The following is a 27,046-nucleotide window of genomic DNA, read 5'->3' as shown; positions in this document are numbered from 1 at the left end:
ATCTGCAATGGTGGCGGCGGCTCAGCTGTGGGGGGCTTTCCGCTGCTCAGGCCTGGCCCTGATCTGGGTCCTGCTGTCAATCAGCCCGGGCTGTCAGTCGGCGCCATCCCCGACCCCGAGCTGGGACACCATCGATTCCCGGCCGCTGCCGCCCTGGTACGACCAGGCGAAGTTCGGCATCTTCATCCACTGGGGAGTCTTCTCGGTGCCCAGCTTCGGCAGCGAGTGGTTCTGGTGAGTGACCGGCGAGCGGTTCTGGCGAGCGACCGGCGAGCGGTTCTGGCGAGCGACCGGCGAGCGGTTCCTATTTCTGAATCAGGAAACATTTTCCCGAATAGCTTGCCTGTGTGCTTACACACCTGGAACGATGAAAGATGTAAAGTACACCTCAGCTCTAGTGACCTTCTCTGTCAGATTTAGGCTTTCTGCTAAAAAGAACTGTGAAATACTTCCCTGTGCTTAGCATCCCTAATATGTTGTGGTCCCTAAAAGAAGTAAAAGCATAAGGTGTATCCTTATTACAGGTGTGTGCCGCTTAACGTCCATTCGGACAACGTCCGATCGCATCTACGTCCGTAGTCACGCACACATATTGCCTGCAATAGTCGGGATCAGAACTTACTTTTTTACATCGAAATGGGGGGGGTTTAATTCCGCATCCCATTCCCATTCTGACATGTCTATCCACGGCCTCCTCTACTGTAAAGATGAAGCCACACTCAGGTTGGAGGAACAACACCTTATATTCCATCTGGGTAGCCTCCAACCTGATGGCATGAACATTGACTTATCTAACTTCCGCTATTCCTCACCTCCCCCTCGTACTCCATCCGTTATTTATTTATATACACACATTCTTTCTCTCTCTCTCTCTCTTTTCTCCCTCTGTCCCTCTAACTATACCCCTTGCCCATCCTCTGGGTCCACCCCCCCCCGCTTGTCTTTCTTCCCGGACCTCCTGTCCCATGATCCTCTCGTATCCCCTTTTGCCTATCACCTGTCCAGCTCTTGGCTTCATCCCTCCCCCTCCTGTCTTCCCCTATCATTTTGGATCTCCCTCTCCCCCTCCAACTTTCAAATCCCTTACTCACTCTTCCTTCAGTTAGTCCTGACGAAGGGTCTTGGCCTGAAACGTCGACTGCACCCCTTCCTAGAGATGCTGCCTGGCCTGCTGCGTTCACCAGCAACTTTGATGTGTGTTGATTGAATTTCCAGCATCTGCAGAATTCCTCGTGTTTGTGATTTTAAATGAGTGATTTAGAAGTTCTGTATCTTCAAGCTCAAGTTTATTGTCATCTGGCTGATTGTCCACAAACAAAACAACCTCTGTCCGGACCACGGTGTAGCCACAATACATATATCACGCACACCACATAAAACAATATATTACCACATTATTTAATAAAGTGTAATTCAAAATGCATATAAAGTGCGCAGCACAGGTAAACAGTTCGCTGTCCTAATGATGAGACCTCAGTGGTGGCCGGGTATTTATTAAAATCGGGGTTTCTTCTGAAAACGGCTGCACTTAAACCCAGCCCATCGCGGGCTTCGATGTACCTGTAAGTGGAAGTGTTTCAGGGAAAAGGAAAACCCGAAGAATTTACTTGCTGCGAGCGCGTTTTTAAAGATGTCTTTGCGGACGATTTTGGAATTTCGCTCCAATTTAAACCTTGCTCTAATCCCCTTTAAATCGGCTGTAAAGCCCGCCCACAGAGAAAACTGATAGGCCTACTTAGCACAAAGAGAGACCAATCAGGATGCTCTCTCTGTCACTCGCGCTCTCCCCTTCTCTCTCCTCCTCCTCCCCTCCTCCCCCTCCCCCCTCCCCCCTCCCCCCTCCCCCCTCCCCCCTCCCCCCTCCCCCTCCCCCTCCCCCCTCCCCCTCCCCCTCCCCCTCCCCCTCCCCCTCCCCCTCCCCCCCTCCCTCCCCCTCCCTCCCCCTCTCTCCGTCCCCCTCCCCCTCCCTCCCCCTCTCTCCGTCCCCCTCCCCCTCTCTCCCTCTCGCTCACTCGCTATCAAAAACGTAGATTTCCGGGAGATTGTAGGTAATTTGCAGAGGTCAGGGAGCCACTGTCGATATGCGGGAGACTCCCGGAACCTCCGGGAGGGGTTCAGCCCTGCCGGAGTATTACTCTGCCCAGTCCTATCCACCTGCATTCGGACCATGGCCCTCCTTCGGCAGTTCAAATTAAAGGTGCGTTACCGCCACCAACTGGAGTGGAGTGTGGTGTAGCGAGCTGGGAATTAAATGCCCTGGTAGGTCTTTATCAAATGAAAGCTGTTACCCCCCAGAAGCCTTGTAGATTGTAAATAGTGAAAGACAATATTGTGAATTAAGTTAAAGTCCGTAACTTAAAGTTTCAAACTATCAACCCTTAAGGAGAGTCGTGCAACCTGCATTTACTTTCTTTCAGCCTTGTATGCTTTTTTGGCCAAACAATCAACTTGCTCATTCCTTTCAACACCTCTATGTGCAGGGACTCATAAGGAGCAGACACTGAGTCTGAAGTAAAGTCTGAAGAGCTTCCAGCAGAAAATCTGACCTATTGCGAGAATGACCTGTTTTAAGACTCGTCAAAGCCAAAAAAAGAATCTGAACAAATTACAACTTTGCAAGGACAAATTTCCATCACCCACTGTCAGCCTGAAATGATAGCAACCAGCTCTGCTGTATATACTGATAAACAGTAAGACTCTTCTTGCGATGTTCCCAACAGTCTTCCAACACACTTTTAACAGGGTGATCATTCCTCTGTCCTCACAAATTAACCCAGTATGTTAGCAACGGTAACCTTTGCAACTGTAAGGGCAATTGTCCCATTTCAGCCAGTAAAGCTGAAACAGGAGATGACCTTACTGCACCACAACAGTCTTTAGGCCTGTGCTTGTATCACATCCAAACAATTTAAATTTGAAGGTGAAGCTGATCCATAAGCCACACAGCCATAATCAAGTACAAATCCAATTAAACAAATATGAATGGTTAACAGAGATTTTCATGCGGCACCCCAAGAATACCCACATAGTCACCCAAGGATATTTAATGCCCCTGTACATTGATCAATTATACTGATGTGATGTTTCCATGTCAGCTTATTATCCAGCCACATGCCAAGAAATCTTCTTCAAGAGTTCAAGAGTTTGACTATACAATTTCAAATCAAGTTCAGGTCTATTGATCCTCTTTGTAAAACACGTAATTGTGTTTGAGCTACTGAAAGCTTAAAACCCTATCTAATTGCCCATTGTTCAACCTTATTAAATGCTAGTTGCATTCTATATACAGTTAAATTGAAATTTCTACCTCTGATCCATAAAGCTCCATCGTCTGCAAAAGGTGATTTTCCCACCCCAGTGCCTATCTCGGAGAAAATAACATTAGTCATAATACAGTAGTAAACAATAAAGGGCTACAAATACTGCCTTGTGAAGTCCCATTCCCTATCTCATAGAAGCCTGACTATACCTTACCTGCACAGACATTCCAAATAAAAAACTCAGAAAAAAAATAGCTTTCCTCTCACTTGTAATTTCCATAATTCAATCAAAAGACCTTCCTTCCTCAACATACCATATGCTTTTTCTATATTAAAAATGCTGCATTACATCTTTAATTACGGTGCTTTCCTAATATCATCTTCCAAACATAAAACTCAATCCAATGTCATTCTGCCCTTCCGAAATCCACTCTGATAAAATGCTGCATCTTTTTTTTCCCAAAATATAATTCAACTACTCTATTACCATACGTTCCATAAGTTATACACAAATGGGACATTAATTATACTGGAAGGATCGGATGGGGGCTTTCCAGGTTTTAGAACAGGCACTACTACTGGCATTTTCCATGAGGAGGGAAGATGGCTTAAACTCCAAATATGATTCAAAAATTTTAATATTATCTCAAGAGAGTTGACAGCCTTATGTTCAAACATACAGTAACATATACCATCCTTTCCCGGAGCCATCTGACCTGTACTATGAATAGCTTCCATACATTCACACAAGGAAAAGTCTACGTCACTAATACTATCACTGCTACAGCTGGCTTCCAACACTTCAGGGTATTCACTTGGAGCCTTATCCCCGCATTGTTTAGCCTCTTCACTTCAATTATCTCGATTATGAATTGCAGCAAATGACTGCGTCAGTAACTCAACCTTCTGTACTTCAGTAACGATTGTATTACCTTCTTTAATCAATACTGGAATGTTGGTAGCCCTATGAACTACCCCTCCCCCACATTTTCTTAATCATTTCCCAAAAATCTTCAAGTTTAATATCCCTTCCAATGCTATCACAGTATGACCTCTAGTAAACCTTTTTCGCGACTTTCACCACTTTCCTCACCATGGCCTGTGTCCTTTTATACTTAATAAGGTCATTTGGAGAGTGATAATTCTTAACTTTCCTAAACGCCTTATTTCTCTCCCTAATTGCCTCTGCATCCTCCTCAGTCCACCATGGTACAGCCTTTCTCCTATTAATGCCTTTTTTAATAGGAATCACAGTTTGATGAGTAATGCGACATAATCTTTCATTACATAAATCCACATAATCTTCAGTATTCAGCCCTGACAGACATTCATCGCATAAATCCTTAAGCTTCTCCCAATTTGCATTACCAAATTCCACGTCCTAAAAGTGGCCTCCTGTCCCCTATACAAATCCAAACCCAAGCTAATATAGGAAAATGATTACTCTCCAATGTTTCATCTCCCATGACATCCCACTCACTCACTCCAGCCAGAATGTTCGAAACTAAAGTTAAATCTATGACAGTTTCAGAAAGATAATGAACATCAAATCTTGTACCCCTCCCATCACTAAGACACACAAGATGTGAAATATCTAAAAATTCTTCTACAATGAAACCATTACTATAATTCTGTGAACAACTCCACAGTGAACTCTGTGCGTTAAAATCCCCGCACCATATAACCCTTAGTGAGCTAGAGCTACATAGGCTTTCCAACAAATCAATCATAAGTTTTCCACCAGGGTTGTAAAAATTTACCACTTTAATACCCCTACCTGTTGAATCAAATACTTCTACAAGTGCCTCATATACTTCATTTACATCTACAACAGCCTCATATACTTCATTTACATCCACCCTAATGTCCTATTCTGTTCCTTATAAAACTTGCAACACCACCCCCTCTAGCAACTAATCTATCACACCTAATTACAATATAATCCTGCAAGGTAAAACTTAAACGTGGTTAAAAACCAGGTTTCCTGAATATATATAACATCAGGTGGATTTGATAAATCAGAAATAAACTTCTTAAAGTCTTGACCATTAGAAATCAGGCTTCTCGCATTCCACTGCAATATTCTTAATACCATTATGTACCTTCACAAGGAGACTGAAATACAGATACCCTACCCATTAGAGCTTCATTTACAGCTTTCCACATAACACCAGTTATACCCAGATACTTTTCAGCAGCTTTCACAATAATTTAAATTTTTTCGGTGCAACTAGAGGTCTGAGCAGTACAATTCACTACATCCATTATAAACATCACAAACTTCATTTGATCAGCCAGTAAAGTATCTTTAGTATTAGAAGTATGAAACCTCTGACTTCACATTCTGTTCTCTGACTGGTGATACTTTTTAATCAACATTTGGTTTAACTTTTTGCAAGGCCCCTGCATAAGACAGTCAACTGTACCTTAACCTGTTGAACTTCAACTGCCTCCTTAAGCACTTCACATCCTCTGTAAGCTGCACTACGTTCTCCTCCACAGTTACAACATTTAAACTTTATACCTTAACAATCTTTATACTTACGTTCTCCACCACACTGACTATATCTTAGTTTCCCCCGACATACTGCCGCAACAAGCCCAAACCTCTGACATTTGTAACATCTAAGCAGGGTTGGAATATTACTGCGAACCTTGTAACTAATCTACCCCAAACTAACTTTATCAGGGAGTTTCACCACATCCAAACATATCAATATAGATAAACTATCCATCCTTTCCCCATTTCTGACTACTTGCAATATCTTTACCTCCTTAACCTTGCCTCCCAACATATGAGATTTAACCTCTTCTCTGGAAATCTCCACCAGAACACCTGTTATAACACCCCTAACACCTCTATTTTCATTAAGCAACATAGACCTATCTTTTTGCTGTAAAGTCTTCAATCGTAATGCCTTCTCACACTATTTCTTATCCTTCCAAACAATTAACATGTCACCTCCTGTTGAGGTATGAGTATATTCCCTATGGCCGTTTTCAACTCTGTAGTTAATTTAATGGGATTGGTAGAAGAATGCTGTTCTGGGTCAAATTTAAACAATACCTTGAAGTCTTCTTTCTTTTTTTTCCCCAAAATATCCTGCCCTTCCTCTCCACCACTTGAAATCATTCCAATATTATGTTTCCTTTTCCATTTTCCAGATCTAGATTCAACTTCATTCAACCTCCTTCCACCAACCCACACTCATCTGAACCCTCCATTTGCAGTTCCTTTTCCAGATCCTCCTCCTGCCTGAACCAACGGTATTTCCCAACATCCCCACACCATTCACAGCCAGTGCCACCTACCACCACTGCTCCCACTTTAGAGCCCAGCCGACCGTCGAGCTGAGTGAAGAAGTTTCTCCTCATGTTTCCTTAAACATTTCACCATTTACCTTTAACCCATGACCTCCATTTATTGGCCAATAGAGATACAGTGCAGAACAGGCCCTTCGAGCTGTGTCGCCTGGCAACCCCCGATTTAACCCTGATCTATTCACGGGACAATTTACAATGACCAATTAACCTACCAACCGGTACGTCTTTGGACTGTGGGAGGAAACCGGAGCACCTGGAGAAAACCCACACCAGTCATGGGCAAAATGTATAAACTCTTTACACCTGACCTCGGGGGGAAAAAGCCTGCTTGCATTTACCCTATCTGTACCTCTCACAATTTTGTATACCTCTATCAAATCTCCACTCGTTCTTTTACACTCCGAAGAATAAAGTCCTAACCTATTCAACGGTTCTCCATAGCTCAGGACCTCAAGTCCTGGCAACATGCTTGTAAGTTTCCACTGCAGTTGGCACAACATCATGGGCTGAAGGGGCCTGCACTGTAGGGGGCAGCTGGGTAGCGGACTGGTTACCATATCGCCTTACAACACCAGCCTGCAATTACCGATTCAATTCCTGCCGTTATCCGTAAGGAGTTTGTGCACTCTCCCGGTAATTGCGTGGGTTTCCTCTTGGTGCTCTGATTTCCTCCCACAGTCCAAAGATGTACGGATCAGGGTTTGTGAGTTGTGGGCGGGCTATGTTGCTGCTGAAAACATGGGCGACATTCGTGGGATACCCAGCACAATCCTGGCTGATTTGATTTGACGCAAACGATGCATGTTTTGATGTACGTGTGATAAATAAAGCTAATCTGTAATCCTTAATCTTTGCTGTTCTATGTTCTGTACATTAATAATTCTGATTCTGACACCCTCTCATTATAAAAAGAGGACTAGTGTCTCGATAGAGGCGTGCAAGATGATAAGAGTCATAGGTGGAGTGGAGAGCCAGAGGCTTTTTCCGGGGTGGAAAGGGCTAATGTGAGGGGAATAATTTTGAGGTGATTGGAGGAAAGTATGGAGGGGATGTCAGAGGTCAGGATTTTACACAGAGAGTGGAGAGTGAATTGAACGTGCAGTCGGGTGCTGGCAGAGGCAAATACTTTAGAGACTCTTTGATAGGCACATGGATGATAGAGAAATGGAGGTCTATATGAGAGGGAAGGGTTAGATAGGTCTTGGAGTAGGTTAAAAGGTTCAAAGTTCAAAGCACATATACAACCTTGAGATTCGACTCCTAACAGTCAGCCACGAAAGAAAGAAACCCGGAAGAACCCATTCAAAAAAAAAAGGATCGTCGAACACTCAAATGTGCAGGAAAAAAAAAACAAATAATCAAAACAATAAACGCAAGCAAATAGACTGAAGTCCGCAAAGAGAGTCCATCTGCAAACTTAGTTCAGTGCAGGGCAGAGCAGCTAGCTGAACCAGCCTGTCCCTCGTCTCGAGCCCCAACATCCTGACCTTTTGCAATGCGGCCCTGCACTTAAATCAGGTTGACTCTGTGGTTAAGAAAAGTTGACTCTGTCATTAAGAAAGCATATGGTGCATTGGCCTTCATCAATCGTGGGATTGAGTTTAAGAGCCAAGAGGTAATGTTGCAGCTATATATAGGACCCTGGTCAGACCCCACTTGGAGTACTTTGCTCAATTCTGGTCAGCTCACTACAGGAAGGATGTGGAAACCATAGAAAGGGTGCAGAGGAGATTTACAAGGATGTTGCCTGGATTGGGGAGCATGCCTTATGAGAACAGGTTGCGTGAACTTGGCCTTTTTTCCTTGGAGTGACGGAGGATGAGAGGTGACCTGATAGAGGTGTATAAGATGATGAGAGCCATTGATCGTGTGGATAGTCAGAGGCCTTTTCCCAGGGCCGAAATGGCTAGCACGAGAGGGTACAGTTTTAAGGTGCTTGGAAGTAGGTACAGAGGAGATATCAGGGGTAATTTTTTTATGCAAAGAGAGGTGAGCGCGTGGAATGGGCTGCCGGCAATGGTGGTGGAGGTGGATACGACAGGGTCTTTTAAGAAACTCCTGGAGAGGTACATGGAGCTCAGAAATATGGAGGGCTACGGATAACCCTAGGTAATTTCTAAGGTAAGGACATGTTTGGCACAGCTTTGTGGGCCAAAGGACCTGTATTGTGCTGTAGGTTTTCTATGTTTCTAAATCGATGACAAAACATCAGGTTTGGTCACTTCGGTACACTCTGGGCCCTGGACCCCACAGCCTCGATTTGGCCTGTACCCAACCTTTCCGATTTGACCAATGTTGTGGGCCAGACAGCCTGTAGTGTGCTGTAGTGTTCTGTCTTCTCTGAGAATCAGAATCAGGTTGATTATCACTGACGTACAGTGACATACTGAAGTTTGTTGTTCTTTGTATGGTGCAATACATACAAAATCACTACGATTTAGTAAGTGTATAAACAACTAGTGCGAAAAGAGAGCAAAATACTGATGAGCTGTTCATAGGTTTCACGAACTGTTCGGAAATCTAAATGATGGCGAGGGAGAAGCTGTTCTTAAAATGTTGTGTGTGTGGCGTCAGGCTTCTGAACCTACACTCAGTGGCCAGCTTATTAGATGCATCTTGTTAATGCAAATATCCAATCAGCCAATCATGTGGCAGCAACTCAACGCATAAAAGCATGCAGACATGGTCAAGAGGTTCAGTTGTATTTCAGACCAAATATCAGAATAGGGAAGAAAGGTGATCTAAGTGACTTTGACAATGGAGTGATTGCACTGGGCAACAATTTTTTTCGAAAGTGTTGTTTCCTGAAATTTTTTTTGTTTATGATAGACCGCTTGAAGCTGAACTCAAATATAATTTCAGACTACTTGTATCACATAGGAATTTGGAGAAACATTAAGTTTTATTGAATATGATGTGTTTAATTGCATAACGGTGCTGATGTTTTGCAATCGTTCAACTAAGCTAAAAGTGTTTTGTTGATGGTTTTCATTTGTACTCAGTGTCTAAGGCTTCTTGCTTTAGTGTCCAACAACACTCAGCTAGCATTGACGGATGCCAGTTGCCCTGATACAGTTTCTCCATGACCACAATGTCCTGGTGAAACCTTTCACCATGCTCATCTCTGGCAGCGCCAAGATTTGCAGGGAAGAAGTCTAAATGAAAATGCAGAAAATGAATCTTTAGTGACATGTTGCACTTCATGGTTTTGTATGCTTGAAGCATGTTGTCAACTAACTACATGTAGTTGCCAAGAATATCTTTAACAACATCCTTAAAGCCTTCCATGTGGTTTTCTCTGGTCCCATTTGATCTTCTTCGAATTACCCGTCATTGATGATCTGATTGATTTGTGGACCAACAAAAAGGCCATCCTTGATCATGGCATCAGTTATTCTAACTTAAATTATGAATTGAAATAACAAATATAGATGATTTCAAGAAAATGCTGCGTGAAAGGGAAATTTCATGATGATTTTTTTGATCGGCAGCCCAAAATCCATAAGATGCACCCCAAAGTATTTAGGAAGCAAAATCATTGTTATCCAATGTTGTTGGTGCCAGACTGGGTGGTTTGAGTATCTCAGAAACTGCTGATCTCCTGGGATTTTCATACACAACAGAGTTTACAGAGAATGGTGTAAAAACAAAAAACAAAAAATAACATCCAGTGAATGTCAGATCTGTGGCTGAAAATTTTTTTAAATTTCAAAATATATTTTATTCAAAAATAAAATTATATACAATAAACCATTCAATAACTTTCAATTCTTTACATACGATTCCATTATAGTCTATACATATCCATACTTATGTCCACCCACGTGGCACTCCAGTTGTTCACCTTACCACATCATTGTTGAGGGGTATACTCCCTGCCCACCGGCCCCTCCCACTCCCACAGGTGGAGAAACCTATACTGTGGTCCTTCCCCACCGGGCCCTTGCGGTGGCTGCACCGAGTTTCAGTGTGTCCCTCAGCACGTACTCCTGCAGCCGAGGATGTGTCAGTCGGCAGCATTCTCCCACGGACATCTCCATGTGCTGGTAGATCATCAAGTTTCGGGCTGACCAAAGGGCGTCTTTCACCGAGTTGATGATCTGCCAGCAGCACCGGATGTTGGTCTCCGTGTGTGTCCCCGGGAACAGCCCGTAGATCAGAGAGTCCTCTGTTATGTAGCTGCTAGGGATGAAACGTGACACTAGCCCGTCCATCCTCCTCCACACCCTCTCTGCGAACTGACAGTGTGCAAAGAGGTGGGTCACAGACTCCTCCTCACACCAGTCCTCCTGTGGGCAATGGGGTGTGGGGATGATGTTCCGGGCGTACAGGAGGGATCTGACTGGGAGAGCCCCTCTCACCACCAGCCAGGCGAGATCCTGGTGCCTGTTGGTGAGATCTGGTGATGAGGCATTTTGCCAGATGAACTGGACGGTCTGCTCAGGGAACCACCCCACGGTGTCCATCACGTCCTTCTCCTGCAGTGCCTGCAGGACATTACGTGCCGACCACTGCCTGATGGCCCTGTGGTCAAAGGCGTTCTCCTGGAAGAACTTTTCTACGTAGGACAGGTATGCCGGCAGCAACCAGCTGACTGGGGCGTCGCGCGGGAGTGGGGCCTGACCCATCCTTTGTAGCCAGGGCAACAGGTAGAACCTGGGCACATAGTGGTACTTTGTGCCCACGTATCTGGGTTCTACACACAACCTGATGCAGCCACATACGAAGCTGGCCATCAGGGTGAGGGCGACATTGGGGACGTTCTTGCCCCCGTTGTCCAGGGACTTGTGCATGACGGTCCGTCTCACCTGCTCCATCTTGGATCCCCAGACGAATCTGAAGGCAGCCCGGGTGATTTCCGAGCTTCAGGAGCGGGGGACGGGCCAGACCTGCGCCAAGTACAGCAGCCTGAGAGCACCTCACACCTGATGACCAGGTTCTTGCCCGTTATCAACAGGGAGCGCCCTCCCCACAGTCCCAGTTTCTGTTTCACCTTGGCAGTCCGCTCCTGCCAGTTCTTGTTGCACGCCTCAGCCCCTCCGAACCAGATCCCCAACACCTTCATGTGGTCAGACCTGATGGTGAAGGGGCCGCTGGATCGGTCGGGCCAGTTGCCAAAGAGCATGGCTTCGCTCTTCGTGCGGTTGACCCTGGCCCCCGACGCTAGCTCGAACTGTTCACAGGTGCCAATCAACCTGCGAACGGACCCCGGATCAGAGCAGAAGACAATGACGTCGTCCATGTACAGGGAGGTTTTCACTTGGGTCCCTCCACTGCCTGGCAGCATCACTCCTCTTATGCCCTCATCCCTCCTGATGGCTTCGGCAAAGGGTTCAATGCAACAGGCAAACAAGACAGGTGAGAGGGGACAGCCCTGCCTGACTCCAGACCTGATGGGGAAGCTGTCTGTTTCCCACCCGTTGACCTGGACTGCACTACGGATGTCTGTGTAGAGCAGTCTGATCCAATTCCGGATTCCCTCCCCAAATCCCATTTTGGAGAGCACGTCCGCCATGTACGTATGCGATACCCTGTCGAAGGCTTTCTCCTGGTCCAAGCTGACCAGGCAGGCGTCCACCCCCCTGTCCTGCACGTAGGCGATGGTGTCCCTCAGCGGCGTGAGGCTGTCTGAGATCTTCCTGCCTGGTACAGCACAGGTTTGGTCCGGGTGGATCACCTGTCCCAGAGCAGACTGGAGAAAATGCCTTGTTAATGAGAGAGGTCAGAGGGGAAAGGGCAGACTGGTTCAAGCTGACAGGAAGGCGACAGTAACTCAAATAACCACACATTACAACAGTGGTGTGCAGAAGAGCGTCTCTGAATGCACAACATATCAAACTTTGAAGTAGATGGGCTACAGCAGCGGAAGACACTATATTACGTTGTTTAGTAACTCAAAAAGCGGCTTTTGAGTGTGTGTTTTAATTTATTGAGACAGCACGGAATAGGCCCTTCTGTTACTGTTCCTGTCTCCACCACCTCCTCTGGCAGCTCAACTACTCTCGGTGTGAAAACGTTACCTCTCAGGCCCCCCTTAATCCTCCTCCCTCTCACATTAAGCTCATTCCCTCTAGTTTTAGACATCCTGACTGTGGGGTATGGACTCTGGATTGTGCCTTCAAATGAGCATTCACGTTTGAGTTGTAGACATCGCTGTCCAGTCAAGTTACTCATTGTCCACCGGTGACTGCACTCCAGAAGGTGATGGTGAACCCCTTCTCGCAATTCCTCCGTCTCCGCCGCATCTGCTCTCAGGATGAGGCTTTTCATTCTAGGACAAGGGAGATGTCCTCCTTTTTTAAAGGAAGGGGTTTCCCTTCCTCCACCATCAACTCTGCTCTCAAACGCATCTCCTCCATTTCACGCACATCTGCTCTCAACCATCCTCCTGTCACCCCACTAGGAATAGGGTTCCCCTTGTCCTCACCTACCACCCCACCAGCCTCCGGGTCCAACATATTATTCTCCGTAACTTCCGCCACCTCCAACGGAACGGGATCCCACCACGAAGCACATCTTTCCCTCCCCCCCTCTCTCTGCATTCCGCAGGGATCGCTCCCTACACAACTCCCTTGTCCATTCGTCCCCCCCATCCCTCCCCACTGATCTCCCTCTTGGCACTTATCCGTGTAAGCGGAACAAGTGCTACACATGCCCTTACACTTCCTCCCTTACCACCATTCAGGGCCCCAAACAGTCCTTCCAGGTGAGGCAACACTTCACCTGTGAGTCGGCTGGGGTGATATACTGCGTCCGGTGCTCCCGATGTGGCCTTTTATATATTGTCGAGACCCGACGCAGACTGGGAGACCGCTCTGTCCGCCAGAGAAAGCAGGATCTCCCAGTGGCCACACATTTTAATTCCACATCCCATTCCCATTCTGACATGTCTATCCACGGCCTCCTCTACTGTAAAGATGAAGCCACACTTAGGTTGGAGGAACAACACCTTATATTCCGTCTGGGTAGCCTCCAACATGATGGCATGAACATTGACTTATCTAACTTCCGCTAATGCCCCACCTCCCCCTTGTACCCCACCCGTTATTTATTTATATACACACATTCTTTCTCTCTCTCTCTTTTTTCTCCCTCTGTCCCTCTGACTATACCTCTTGCCCATCCTCTGCGTTCCCCCCCTTTTCCTTCTCCCTAGACCTCCTGTCCCATGATCGTTTCATATCCCCTTTTGCCAATCACCTGTCCAGCTCTTGGCTCCATCCCTCCCCCTCCTGTCTTCTCCTATCATTTTGGATCTCCCCCTCCCCCTCCAACTTTCAAATCCCTTACTCACTCTTCCTTCAGTTAGTCCTGACGAAGGGTCTCGGCCTGAAACGTCGACAGCACCTCTTCCTACAGATGCTGCCTGGCCTGCTGCGTTCACCAGCAACTTTGATGTGTGTTGGGTGAACTACTGTCGTCCTTCTGGGGAAGGGGCTCCCCCTTGTGGAGGGAGTTTACTTCCAGATACAGTGCCGAACAGGCCCTTTGAACCGAGCCACCAGCTTAACCCTAACCTAAACACGGGACAAATTACAACGACCAACTAATCTATTAACCAGTATGTCTTTGGATTGTGGAGGGGCTGGCGGGGGGGGCCACCCGGAGAAAACGTATGCATTCCATGGGAGGACGTACGAACTCCTTACAGAGGATGCCGGGTCTGAACTTGAACTCCGACACCCCCGAGCTGCAATAGCGTCACGGTAAATGTTACGCTTCCATGGGTTCAAAAGTAAATTTTGTCAACAAGGTACATGTATGTCACCACATATAAGCCTGAGATTCATTTTCTTATGGGCCTACTCGATAAATCTATAGAATAATAACCATATTAGAATCAGTGAAAGACCAGCCGACCAGCGCTTTCAACCAGAGTGCAGATAACAAAAAACTCTGCAGACACAAAAAGAGTAAATAATAGATAATAAATAGTTGAGCAATAAATACCAAGAACATGAGATGAAGAGTCCTTGAAAGTCAGTTCCTAGGTTGTGGGAACAGTTCGGTGATGGGGCCAGTGAATTTGAGTGGTTAACCCCTCAGCCTCAAGACCCTGATGGTTAAGGGGTAAAAACAGTTCCTGAACATGGTGAGGTGAGTCCTGAGGCTCCTGTACCTTCCTGCTGGGAGCAGTGAGAAAAGAGCACGGCCTGGGAGCACTGGGGGTCCCTGATGATAGATTCTGATTCCCTGTTGACAGCATTTTGTGCCGATGTGCTCAGTGGTGGGGAGGGCTTTGCCAGTGATGGACTGGGCCGTATCCACCGCTATTAGTTGGGTTTTCCATTCAAGTGTATAGGTGTTTCCAGACCAGACTGTGATGCTGCTGGTCGATATACTCTCCGCTACACATCTGTAGAAGTTTAGATGTCATGCTGAATCTCTGCAGATTCCTAAGGAATTAGGGGCGCTGCCTGCCGTGCTTTCCTCGAAATTGCGGTTGCGTGCTGGTCAATAAGTATGCACACATATTCAGGTTCTCATTTCCCACAGGTTCTACTGGCAGAAGCAGAGGCTGAGGCAGTATGTGGAGTTCATGGAGAGGAACTACCCGCCTGGATTTACCTACCCGGAGTTTGCCCCGATGTTCTCTGCAACCTTCTTTGATGCAGAGGAGTGGGCTGATCTCCTGGCCTCCTCGGGAGCCCGATACGTCGTCCTGACCACAAAGCACCACGAAGGTACTAAGCTTCTCAAAGCACAGCCTCAGCTTCCTTTGCTTACTTGTAGCCTGAGTCAGGACGTTAACGCTGAAGGGAGATGGTGTGTAATTTGAAGCCCTCTGCTGTAAATGGAAAGGATGTGTGTTCTCCACTGCCATTGATGTCACTAAGGTTAACGTTCCTTGCCTCAGGTATGGTGAACTGTGTTGTCTGCGTCAAATCAAATCAGCAATGACCGTGTTGGGCAGCCCACAAGTGTCACCCGGCTTTCAGCACCAACGCAGCAAACACATAACTTACTAACCCTAACCTGAATGTGAGAGGAAACCAGAGCCCTTGGAAGAAACCTGCGTTGTCATGGGGAGAACGTACAAACTCTTTACAGTGGCGTGAATTGAACACCGCTCGCTTTCCCTGTAAAGGAATTGGGCTAGCTGCTACGCTAGTGTGTTGCCCAGTTTAGCAATGCTCTGACCAATTTGCACCAAATTGAACTTTATTTTTGTTCTGATTGTGTTCTTTCTTGTGAAAGTCGTGTTGAATTTGTGCGCCCCTTGTGAGCACTGCTGATCTGATGTTATGTGTCTGTGAGGCTGCTACAGAGATGTTGTCTCATTGTGCCTGGGCACGCGTGGCTGATGACAATAAACTCGACTTTAATTTTACAACCATAAACCGTCAGATCAGAATAGATCATTTGGCATATTAAGTCTGCCCCGCCATTCCATCGTGGCTGGTTTATTATCCCTCTCAAAACCATTCCTCTGCCTTCTCCCTGCAATCTTCGATGCCCTTACTAATTGAAAAGCTATCAGACTCCATATTAAATATACCCAGTGACTTGGCCTTCACAGCCGCATATGGCAATGAATTCCACAGATTCACCACCCTCTGGCTAAAGAAATTCCTTCTTGTCTTTGTTCTAGATGGAAGTCCCTCTATTCTGAGTCTGTGCCCTCTGGCCCTAGACTTCCCCACTGTAGGAAACATCTTCTCCAAGTCCACTCTATTTAGCCCTTTCAATATTTGATAAATTTCAATGAGATCACCCCTCATTATCCATAACTCAAGCAAGCACAGACTGGGATCCTTCAAATGCTGCTCATATGTTAACCCTTCCATTCCTGGGATCACTCCCGTGAACCCTTTGACACAGTGTGGGTTTAGACAATCGTGGTTATATTGGGTTAGTCCTGACGAAGGGTCTCGGCCTGAAACGTCGACTGTACCTCTTCCTAGAGATGCTGCCTGGCCTGCTGCGTTCACCAGCAACTTTGATGTGTGTTGCTTGAATTTCCAGCATCTGCAGAATTCCTTGTGTTTGTGTAGTTATATTGACTTTGATTTTGTGTCCCCTATAGGTTTTACACTCTGGGGGTCGAAGTACTCGTGGAATTGGAACGCTGTTGACGTGGGTCCTCACCGTGACCTTGTCGGAGAGCTGGCACAAGCTGTCCGTAATAGGACCAGCTTGAGGTTTGGCCTCTATCACTCCCTCTTCGAATGGTTCAACCCCGCCTTCCTGGAGGACGCTGCCAGCATGTTCCGGACCAACAGGTTCCCTGCCACCAAGACCCTGCCGGAACTGTACGAGATCGTGAACAAGTATCGTCCGGAGATTTTCTGGTCCGACGGGGATGGTGGAGCTCCCGATAGCTACTGGAACAGCACTGGCTTCCTCTACTGGCTCTACAACCAGAGGTATTGCACCGACACGATTTTAACCATCAGTAATTGGTTTACTGTTGTCGCGTGTACGGAAGCACAGCGAGGAACTTTGTTCAGCCAGGTCACTTCACCATGGTGGTGAATGGAGGTAGAACAAAGGAAGAACGTTGACACAATGCAGATGGAAGCCGCACAGTTGCTGAGACTGTGCAGTTCAGGCAGACAATAAGGTGCAGGGCAATAACGGGGTAGATTGAGAGGACTGTCCGCGTGGAGTTGGCACATCCTCCCTGTGATGTTCTCCAGCTTCTCCCTGGGAGAGTCTGGGACCAGAGGGCACAGCCTCAGCATATAAGGACGTCCCTTTAGAAAAGAGATGAGAGATTTGTTTAGCTGGAGAGAGATGAATCTGTGGAATTCATTGCCATAGACGTCCGTGGAGGCCAAGTCATTGGGTATATTTAAAGTGGACGTTGATAGGATCTTGATTAATAAGGGACATCAAAAGTCACAGGGAGAAGGCTGGAGAATGGGGGTTGAGAGGAATTATAATGGAATAGCAAAGCAGACTTGATGGGCCACATGTCCTAATTCTACTCCTGTGTCTTATGGTCTCATCTAAAGATCCAGAGCATGTTCACAAGAATGATCCTGGGAACAAAAGGGTTAACACAGGAGGAGCGTCTGATGGTTCTCAGCCTGGAGTTTAGACAAATGAGGGGAGATCTCATTGAAACCTTGCGAATGCTGAAAGGCCTAGATAGAGTGGATGTGGAGAGGATGTTTCCTGCAGTGACGGTGTCAGGACCAGGGGGCACAGCCCCAGAAAGGAGAGATGTCCGTCTGGAACAGAGATGAGGAATTTCCTTAGTTGGAGGGTGGTAAATCTGTGGAATTCATTGCCACAGACATCTGTGGAGGCCAAATCATTGTGTATATTTAAAGTGGAGAACGATAGGTTCCTCACAAACAAGATAAAATCTGCCGATGCTGGAAATCCGAGCAACACACACAAAATGCTGGAGGAACTCAGTAGGCCGGGCAGCGTCTATGGAAAAAAACACAGTCGGCGTTTTGGGCCGAGAGGTCGACTACATTTTTGCATGGATGCTGCCGGGCCTGCTAAGTTCCTCCAGCACTCTGTGTGTGTTACAGTGATAGGTTCTTGATTAGTAAGAGTGTCAAAAGTTGCAAGAGAAGACAGAAAAATTGGGGTTGAGAGGGATAATAACTCAGCCACTATATAATGGCAGATCAGATCCTGGTCCTATGTCTTTTCCTTTCAGTCCCGTGCGAGAGACGGTGGTAACCAACGACCGATGGGGTGCGGGTACCATTTGCAAGCACGGCGGGTACTACACCTGTGCAGATCGGTACAGCCCGGGACACCTCCTCGCCCACAAGTGGGAGAACTGCATGACCATCGACTCCAAGTCCTGGGGATACAGGCGAGAGGCCCAGCTCCGGGACTACCTCCCGATCGAGCAACTGGTGAAGGTAGAGTGCACCTGTTTCACTCATTCACTGGGCGCAGTGATGCCAGCATTTACCACCCATCCCTGACTGCTTCTTGTTGGATTTTCTCATCCTTGGGAGTCTTCCGGGAGTCAGGAATGATGAGCAGCTTTTCAGTTTATTTTAAAGTACAAACTGTGTCCGACACTGGGGATGTGACGAGACAGTGTGGAGGGAGCTTCATACCGTGTCTGACCATGGAGGATGTGACAGGACGGTGTGGAGGGAGCTTCATTCTGTGTCTGACCTTGTACATTGTGACGACTCGGTGTGGAGGGAGCTTCATACTGTGTCTGACCGTGGAAGATGTGATGGGACAGTGTGGAGGGAGCTTCACTCTGTGTCTGACCTTGTACATTGTGACGACTCAGTGTGGAGGGAGCTTCATACTGTGCCTGACCATGGAAGATGTGACGGGACAGTGTGGAGGGAGCTTCATTCTGTGTCTGACCTTGTACATTGTGACGACTCGGTGTGGAGGGAGCTTCATACTGTGCCTGACTATGGAAGATGTGACGAGACAGTGTGGAGGGAGCTTCATTCTGTCTGACCCTGGAGGGTGTGACAGGACAGTGTAGAGAGAGGTTCACTTGTTTCATAATTGTACTCTATTTGTTTTATGATGGCAACAGATTGTTTCAAAGTTAAAATGTCTTTTTCTTCAGAAATTAATGAATCTTAAATCCTAACTAGAAGTTAAAAACTTACTTATCGAAATAAGTTTTTTAATAATTTTTAGGCTGGATGGTGGACACAAGTTTTCAATTTATAGATGCCCCCTGCAGAGAAACTGGCCTTTCAGATCGAGTCATCCCGGTCAACTAGTCCTGATAACGTAGTGAGGATGAAGAGTGTGGGCCTGAAATGTCGACTGTTTATTCCCCTCCTTAGATGCTGCAGAGTTCCTCCAGCAATTTGTGTGTGTTGCTCTGGATTTCCCCAGCCTCTCTAGAATCTCTTGTGGCTCAGCATGTCTGATATGCCCAGGTTCTGGTTTGTACCCTTGAGGTGAAAACCACTTCACTCATTGAAAAATAATTGTGAATCACCTGCTGATTGTTTTAAGAGTTGGCCAATTGATAACAATCGTTCTTTCTGGCAGACGCTGGTCGAGACGGTGTCCTGCGGAGGGAATCTCCTGATGAACATTGGCCCCACTCACGACGGTCGGATCGTGCCCATCTTCGAGGAGAGGTTGAGGCAGATGGGGCAGTGGCTGCACGTCAACGGGGAGGCAATCTACAACACCAAGCCCTGGAGGAAGCAGAACGACACGGTCACACCTGGAGTGTGGTAGGACCACCAAGGGCAGAGGCTTGAATCATCCTTAGTGCCAACCATCCACATCAGAGCACCTCTGAAATTCAGTCCATTCACGTTGATCTGAAGGGGGGGCCAAATTTACCAGCATAGAACTCATTTCTAGGTCCCACTGTGTGTGCTAATAGAGTTATGGGGCCCTACAGCAAAGAAATAGGCCATTTGGCCCATCTAGTCCATGCTGAATTTTTACGCTGCCTTGGTTTGTCGACCCAAACCAGGACCATATCCCTCCATACCCCTCCCATCCAGGTACCTATCCAAACTTCTCTTAAATGTTGAATTCGAACTCACGCCTACCCCTTCCACTGGCAGCTCGCTCCACACTCGTACGACCCTCTGACAGAAGAAGTTCTCCACCCAAAATGCTGGAGGAGCTCAGCAGGGCAGGCAGCGTAAATGAAGATGAATAAACGGTTGATGTTTGGGGCAGAGACACTTCATCAGATCCTGATGAAGGATCCGGGCCCGAAATGTAGGGTGTTTCTTGCCCTCCAAAGACGCTGACTAACCTTGCTGAGTTCCTCCAGCATTTTGTTTGTGTTGCTCTGGATTTCCAGCATCTGTAGAATCTCTTGTGTTTATGAAGAAGCTCCCCTTCAGGTTCCCTCTAAATATTTTACCTTTCACCCTTAATCTCCAGTCCCATGCAACTTGAGGGGAAAAAAACCTACCAGACCCCTCATAATTTTGTGAACCTCTATCAAATCACCTCTCATACTCCTGTGCTCCAGAGAGTAAAGTCCTAACCTGTTTAACTTGTCTCTCCTGTCCCGGCAACATCCCTGTAAACCTTCTCTGTGAGGAACACACATCAAAGTTGCCGGTGAACGCAGCAGGCCAGGCAGCATCTCTAGGAAGAGGTACAGTCGACGTTTTGGGCCGAGACCCTTCGTCAGGACTTCGTCAGGGTTAGTCCTGACGAAGGGTCTCGGCCCGAAACGTCGACTGTGCCTCTTCCTAGAGATGCTGCCTAGCCTGCTGCGTTCACCGGCAACTTTGATGTCTGTTGCTTGAATTTCCAGCATCTGCAGAATTTCTGTTGGTTGCGTTTCCCTGTGAGGCCTGAGATTCAGCCGAAGTCAGGGGGTTTCGGTTCTACTCCCATGTTGGAGGCTTGAGACAGACACCGGGGTGTGTGGGGGACTCACCAGTACCGAGTAGGTTGAGTCCTGCTCTCTCGGGGTGGGGGGGGGGAAATGATGCCTGTGTTCGAGATCTTAGGCAGTGGTTCCACCTCACTTGTCATGGCACTGTTGATAGAAGAGGCAAAGCTTGCCCAGTGTCCATAAGACCGTAAAGTACAGGCCATTCGGCCCATCGAGTCTGTTCTGTCATTCCATCATAGCAGATTTATTATCCCTCTCAACCCCATTCTCCTGCCTTTTCCACGTAACCTTTGACACCTTTGCAGATCAAAAACGTATCAATCTCTGCTTTAAATATACTCAATGACTCGGCCCACACAGCCACCGGTGGCATTGAATTCGACAGATTTTCCACCCTCTGGCTCAAGACGTTTCTCCTCATTCCTGATCTAAAGGGACGTCCCTCTATTCTGAGGCTGTGCCCTCTGGTCCTAGATTCCCCCGCTGTAGGAAACATCCTCTCCACATCTACTCTATCTCAGCCTTTCAATATTTGTAGGCTTCAATGAGATCCCCCCCCTCATTCTTCTCAGCTGTAGCCAGTACTGGCCCAGAGCCATTCAGTACTGTGTAAAAGTCTGAGGTACATACAGGGTGCCTATGACTTTTGCAGAGTCCTGTATTTGTCAACGTGGAGCAGAGAGTCAGTCTGTAGCTTTGACAGGAGTAAAGGATGTTGGGAATGGCAGGGTGGAGCACCGCGGAAGAGGTGTAGGACAGGTGGCAGAGAAGGAGTGCCAGGGTGGGTGGGGCAGGAGGTGGTGGTGTGGGTGCAGACACACCCAGCCCTGAGACACCAGACAAGGCCTTTTGATTCCAAACAATTGGTTTATTGACCATTACAGAATGTCCCTCTGGTGCTTCCCACTCTCTCCCCTCTCCCTTCCCCCTTTCCCAACCATGCTTCCCCTCTACCTGCCCTCTTCCCACTCTCAGTCTGCATTAGAGACCCCTATCAGAATCAGGTTTATCATCACTCACATATGTCATGAAATTAGCTTTTTGTTGTGGCAGCAGTACAGTGCAATACATAAAATTACTCAGGACTGTGCAAACGTCTTCAGCATCCTAGCTACATAAAAGTGCCTTAGACATTTGCACATTACTATATATTAACCCTTTCATTCCCGGGGTCATTCTTTTGAACCCTCTCTGGGCTCTCTCAAATGCCAGCACCTCCTCTCTTAGAAAAGGGGCCCAAAGCTGTTCACAATACTCCAAGAGAGGCCTCACCAGTGCTTTATAAAGCCTCAGCATAACATCCTTGCTTTTATATTCTAGTCCTTCTGAAATGACTTGTGGCATTGCATTGGCCTTCCTCACCAATGTCTGGACCTGCAAATTAACCTGTAGGGAACCCTGCACAAGGACTCCCAAGTCCCTTTGCACCTCTGATTTCTGAATTTGCTCCTCATTCAGAAAGTTATCTACCCTTTTAACTCTTCCACCGGAGCGAATGACTTTTCGGTTGTAATGGGCAGCCTGGAAGGTTTTTGATTCGCAGAGGCACACGCTTTCCGTTTGGGTGAGGGTGGGTACCTCTCGACCAGTGTTGCTTTGGCACTGTATGCCGGCCTGAGTAAGTGGGTGTGGGACAAGGAGGGTGATGAGTGGGCACTGCGATGAAACCCGTCACACATACGTTAAGCAATGGGTGATGTTCGTTGTTCGCGTCAAATCAAATCGGCGTGGACTGTGCCGGGCAGCCCCTGGGTACCAGCATAGCGTGCCCACAGCGTACTGACCCTAACCCGTATGTCTTTGGAATGTTGGGAGGAAACCCACGCGGTCACGGGGAGAACGTACAAACCACGGGGGAATGGAACCCCAGTTGGTGATTGCTGGCGCTGTAAAGCGTTATGCTGATTGAAATGATCCGAAGCTGCCAGACTGTTAACTCTCCTTTTACACTCCATCTTCTAATCCATGGGATTCCAATCAGTGAACCTTCAAAATGTCTCAGCTGGGTGTGTCGTGTGTGTGTGTCGGCAGGTATACATCGTTACCGGGGAAACAGGTGGTTTACGCAATATTTCTGACCTGGCCGAAAATGGAATGGCTGCACCTCAGTGACCCCCGACCTGCTGCAGGGAAAACCAAGGTCCGAAGTATATTATTGCTTCTCTTCTTTTTATGAGTTTTTCTCCTTGGAATGAAGGCAATAGAACTTTTGAACAGTACAGCACAGGAACAGGCCCTTCGGCCCACAATGTTGTGCTGACCCAATTAAATTAGGAATCAAGCATCAACTTAACCCCTTCTTCCTACCACAATGCCCATATCCCTCCATTTTCCTCACATCCAGGTGCCTATCTAGATATCTCTTAAAAATCCCTCACGTATCTGTCTCTACACCCACCCCAGGCAGTGCATTCCAGGCACCCGCCACTCTCTGTGTAAAATAAAACGTTAAAAAATTATTTATAAAAAAGCTAATAAAGTTAGTGGTTAAAGAATAGCTATGGAATGAAATGTGTATAAATACCAGCATGTATTTACAATGTAAACAGCATTATAAAAAGTGGTTTAAAGTGTGCACGAGCAACACACACAAAATTCCGGAGGAACTCAGTGGACCAGGCACCATCTATGGAAAAGAGCACAGTCGATGTTTCCGGCCGAGACACTTCCTCTCGGCCCGAAACGTTGCTGTCCTTCTTACCTTAGATGCTGCCTGGCCTGCTGAGTTCCTCCAGCATTTTGTGTGTTTTGCTTCGATTTCTAGCCTCTGCAGATTTTCTCTTGTTTTTTAAAGTGTTTACAGTGCGTTGTTTACAGTGCGGTGTAGTGACGGATAATAGATAAGAGAGGGGTGGGGAGAGCTCAGCTAGAGTGGTTGATCAGATAACTGCCTGGGGGAGAGAGAAACCTAGGGGCATTTAAAACGTGCACGTGGGTTTTGAAAAATGGAGGGATATGTGGGATAAAAAGGTGAGATTGATCTTGGAGTGGGTTAAAGGGTCAGCACACCATAGTGGGCCAAAAGGCCTGTACTGTGCTATAATAATCCATGTAAACTCAATGATTACTCAATTAGATGCAAGAGTGGAACTTGGTGTTGTCTTTTGCTAACGTAGCCCATCAACTTCAAGGTGTGATGTATTGTGCATTCAGAGATGCTCTTCTGCACGCCACTGTTGTAACGTGTGGTTATTTAAGTTATTGTCACCTTGAACCAATCTGGCCATTCTCCTCTGATGTCTGTGATTAACAAAGCCATTCTGCCCAGGGAAGTGTTGCTTTTTTTTGCACCATTCTTTGTAAACTCTAAATTCTGTGTATGAAAACCTCAGGGGATCAGCATTTTCTGAGATACTCAAACCACCCTGTCTGGCACCATAAGACCTAGGTGCAGAATTAGGCCATTCAGCCCATTGTGTATGCTCTGCCATTCCAACATGGCTGATTTATTATCCCACTCAAACCCATTCATCTGCCTTCTCCCCAAAACATTTGACACCCTGATCAATCAAGAACCTAACAACTTTTGCCTTAAATATACCCAGTAACTTGGCCTTACACAGCCATATACGGCAACTGATTCCACAGATTCACCACCCTCTGGCTGAAGAAACTGTCTTCGTCTCTGTTCTAAGTAGACGTCCCTCAGTTCTGAGGCTGTGCCCCCTGACCCTGGACTCCCCCACTAAAGGAAATATCTGCTCCACATTCAGAGAATCCAGACCTTTCAATGACCGATGCAATCCCAACACCGACCCTTACAGAAAACATCTAGTCACCGACAGCCATCCGGAAAAGGGCCCCTTTATTCCCACTCGTTGCCTCATGGCAATCAGCCAATCTTCTATCCATTCTGTTACATGGGCTCTTATTTTGTTAAGCAGCCTCATGTGCAGCACCTCGTCAAAGGCCTTCTGAAAATCCAAATAAACAACATTCACTGATTCTCTTTTCTCTATCCTCTTTGTTATTTCCTCAAAGCATTCCAACAGATTTGTCAGGCGAGATTTCCCCTGAAGGAAACCAAACTGACTTTGGCCTGTTTTATCATGTGCCTCCAAGTACCCTGAAACCTCATCCTGAATAATGGGCTCCAACATCTTTCCAACCAGTGAAGCCAGGCTAAATGGCCTGTAATTTCCTTTCTTCTGCCCCCCTCCCTTCTCAGGAGGACTAGAAAATTGCTAATATCACTTCATTCTTCTTAAAGAATGGAGTGATAGTAGCAATTTTCCAGCCCTCTGGAACCATTCCAGAATCTAGTGATCCTTGAAAGATTGTTACTAATGCCTCCACAATCTCTTCAGCTACCTCTTTCAGAAGCTGGGATGTAGTCCAACTGGTCCAGGTGACTTACTGTATCTGCTTTCCACTTCCCAAGCACCTTTTCTTTATTAATAGCAATGACACTCACTTCTGCCTCCTGACACGCTCACATTTCAGCTTTCTGCTAGTGTCTTCTACAGTGAAGGCTGACGCAAAATACTTACTAATTTTGTCCTCCACTGCTACCTCTTCAGGATCATTTACCAGCAGTCTGATATCCACTCTTGTCTTTATATATCTGAAAGAAACTTTTGGTATCCTCTCTTATATTATTGGCTAGCTTACCTTCATATTCCATCTTTTCTCTCTTTATGGCTTTTTAGTTGCCTTTTGTTGGTTTTGAACAGCTTCCCAATCCTCTATCTTCCCACTAATTTTTGAAATATTATATTCTCTCTCTTTTGCTTTTATGCTGTTTTTGACTTCCATTGTTAGTCACAGTTGTCTCACCTTCCCTTTAAAATACTTCTTTTTCTTTGGGATATATCTTTCCTGCGTCTCTGGAATTCCCCCTAGAAGCACCAGACATTGCTGTCTTGCCGTCATCCCTGCTAGTGTCCCCTTCCACTCAACTTTGGCCAGCTCCTCTCTCATGCCTCTATAGTTCTCTTTACTCCACTGTAAACCTGATACTACCTAGTTTAGCTTCTCTTTCTCAAACTAACAGTCATTTCACGGTCAAAGTCACTCAGATCACATTTCTTCCCCATTCTGATGTTTGGTCTAAACAACTGAATGCATGCTTTTATGAACTGAGTTGCTGCCACATGATGGGCTGATTAGATATTTACGTTAACAAGCAGGTGTACGAGTGTAGCTAATAAAGGGGTCACTGACTGTAGGTATTATTTTTGAAAGCACCATTAAGTGACAGTAGCTACAGTGGCTCAGTCCAGCGATCAGAGCCCGGAGTTCACCTGTCTGCTTTTCCTACCCTGATTGGCCAGGTCAACCTTGTTGGATACTCGGAGCCTCTACAGTGGATGACGTTCGGGGAGCAGGGGATGATAGTGCTGCTGTCGAATCTTCTCCCCCACCAGCTGCCCTGTCAGTGGGGTTGGAGCTTGAAGCTCACCAACGTGTCATGATGATGGAGAGTGGCCGAGTGGAGATGAACCGTAAGGGTTTCTGGAAGATTCCTCAGCACGCCTTTACCTATTTTATATGGCAATGAAGTTCAAAGTTAAAGTAAATTTATTACCCTGAACAAAGATTTTGCTTCCTGAGTACCTCTGGGTGTATTTAATTGATTTTGGGCTGCTGATCATGAAAATCACCCTGAAATTTCCCTATCATGCACTTTTCTTTTTGCAGTCACCTTTATTTGTTATTTCAATCATAATTCAAGTCAAAGTAACTGATGCCAAGATTAAGGAAGGCGTTTTTGTTAGTCAACAAATCAAACAAGTCATCAATGACGGGCAATTCGGAGAACGTCTAGTGGAACTGGAGAAAATTGTGTAGAAGGCATACGAGGATGTCGTTAAAAATTTTCTTGGCAACTACAGAGCACCAAACTACATGCAACTGTTTAATGACATGCTTCAAGCATGCAAAACCATGAAGTGCAACATATCACTAAAGATTCATTCTCTGCATTCCCATTTAGACTCCTTCCCTGTGAATCTTGGTGCTGTCAGTGACGAGCATGGTGAAAGGTTTCACCAGGACATTGCAGTCATGGAGAAACAATATCAGGGCAACTGGAATCCATCAATGTTGGCTGATTATTTTTGAACACTTAAGCGAGCAGCCTCAGACACAGAGTACAAATGAAAATCATTAACAAAATATTTTTAGCTTAGTGAACTATTGCAAAGCTCAGCACTGTTATGCAATTAAATGCATTATATTCAAT

General features: G+C 46.5%; 1 protein-coding gene across 2 annotated transcripts; it reads left to right on the top strand.

Annotated features, from left to right (window-relative positions):
- Nucleotides 1-27,046, top strand: LOC140202129 (plasma alpha-L-fucosidase-like). Of its 2 annotated transcripts, XM_072266988.1 has the most exons (7): nt 1-234; nt 15,081-15,268; nt 16,612-16,951; nt 18,205-18,415; nt 19,536-19,726; nt 22,894-23,002; nt 26,136-27,046. In XM_072266988.1, exons 1-7 carry the CDS (start codon nt 8-10, stop codon nt 26,274-26,276), a joined length of 1,407 nt encoding a protein of 468 aa, XP_072123089.1. In that variant the 5' UTR covers nt 1-7; the 3' UTR covers nt 26,277-27,046. The 2 variants fall into 2 exon arrangements, with proteins under 2 accessions (XP_072123089.1, XP_072123090.1); XM_072266989.1 differs by lacking the exon at nt 22,894-23,002 and having other exon boundaries at nt 26,136-26,265.

The sequence above is a fragment of the Mobula birostris genome, chromosome 8, assembly GCF_030028105.1.
Source record: "Mobula birostris isolate sMobBir1 chromosome 8, sMobBir1.hap1, whole genome shotgun sequence".
Lineage (NCBI taxonomy): Eukaryota > Metazoa > Chordata > Chondrichthyes > Myliobatiformes > Myliobatidae > Mobula > Mobula birostris.
The sequence above is the reverse complement of the archived record's forward strand: the minus strand, read 5'-3'. Positions and strand labels throughout refer to the sequence as shown.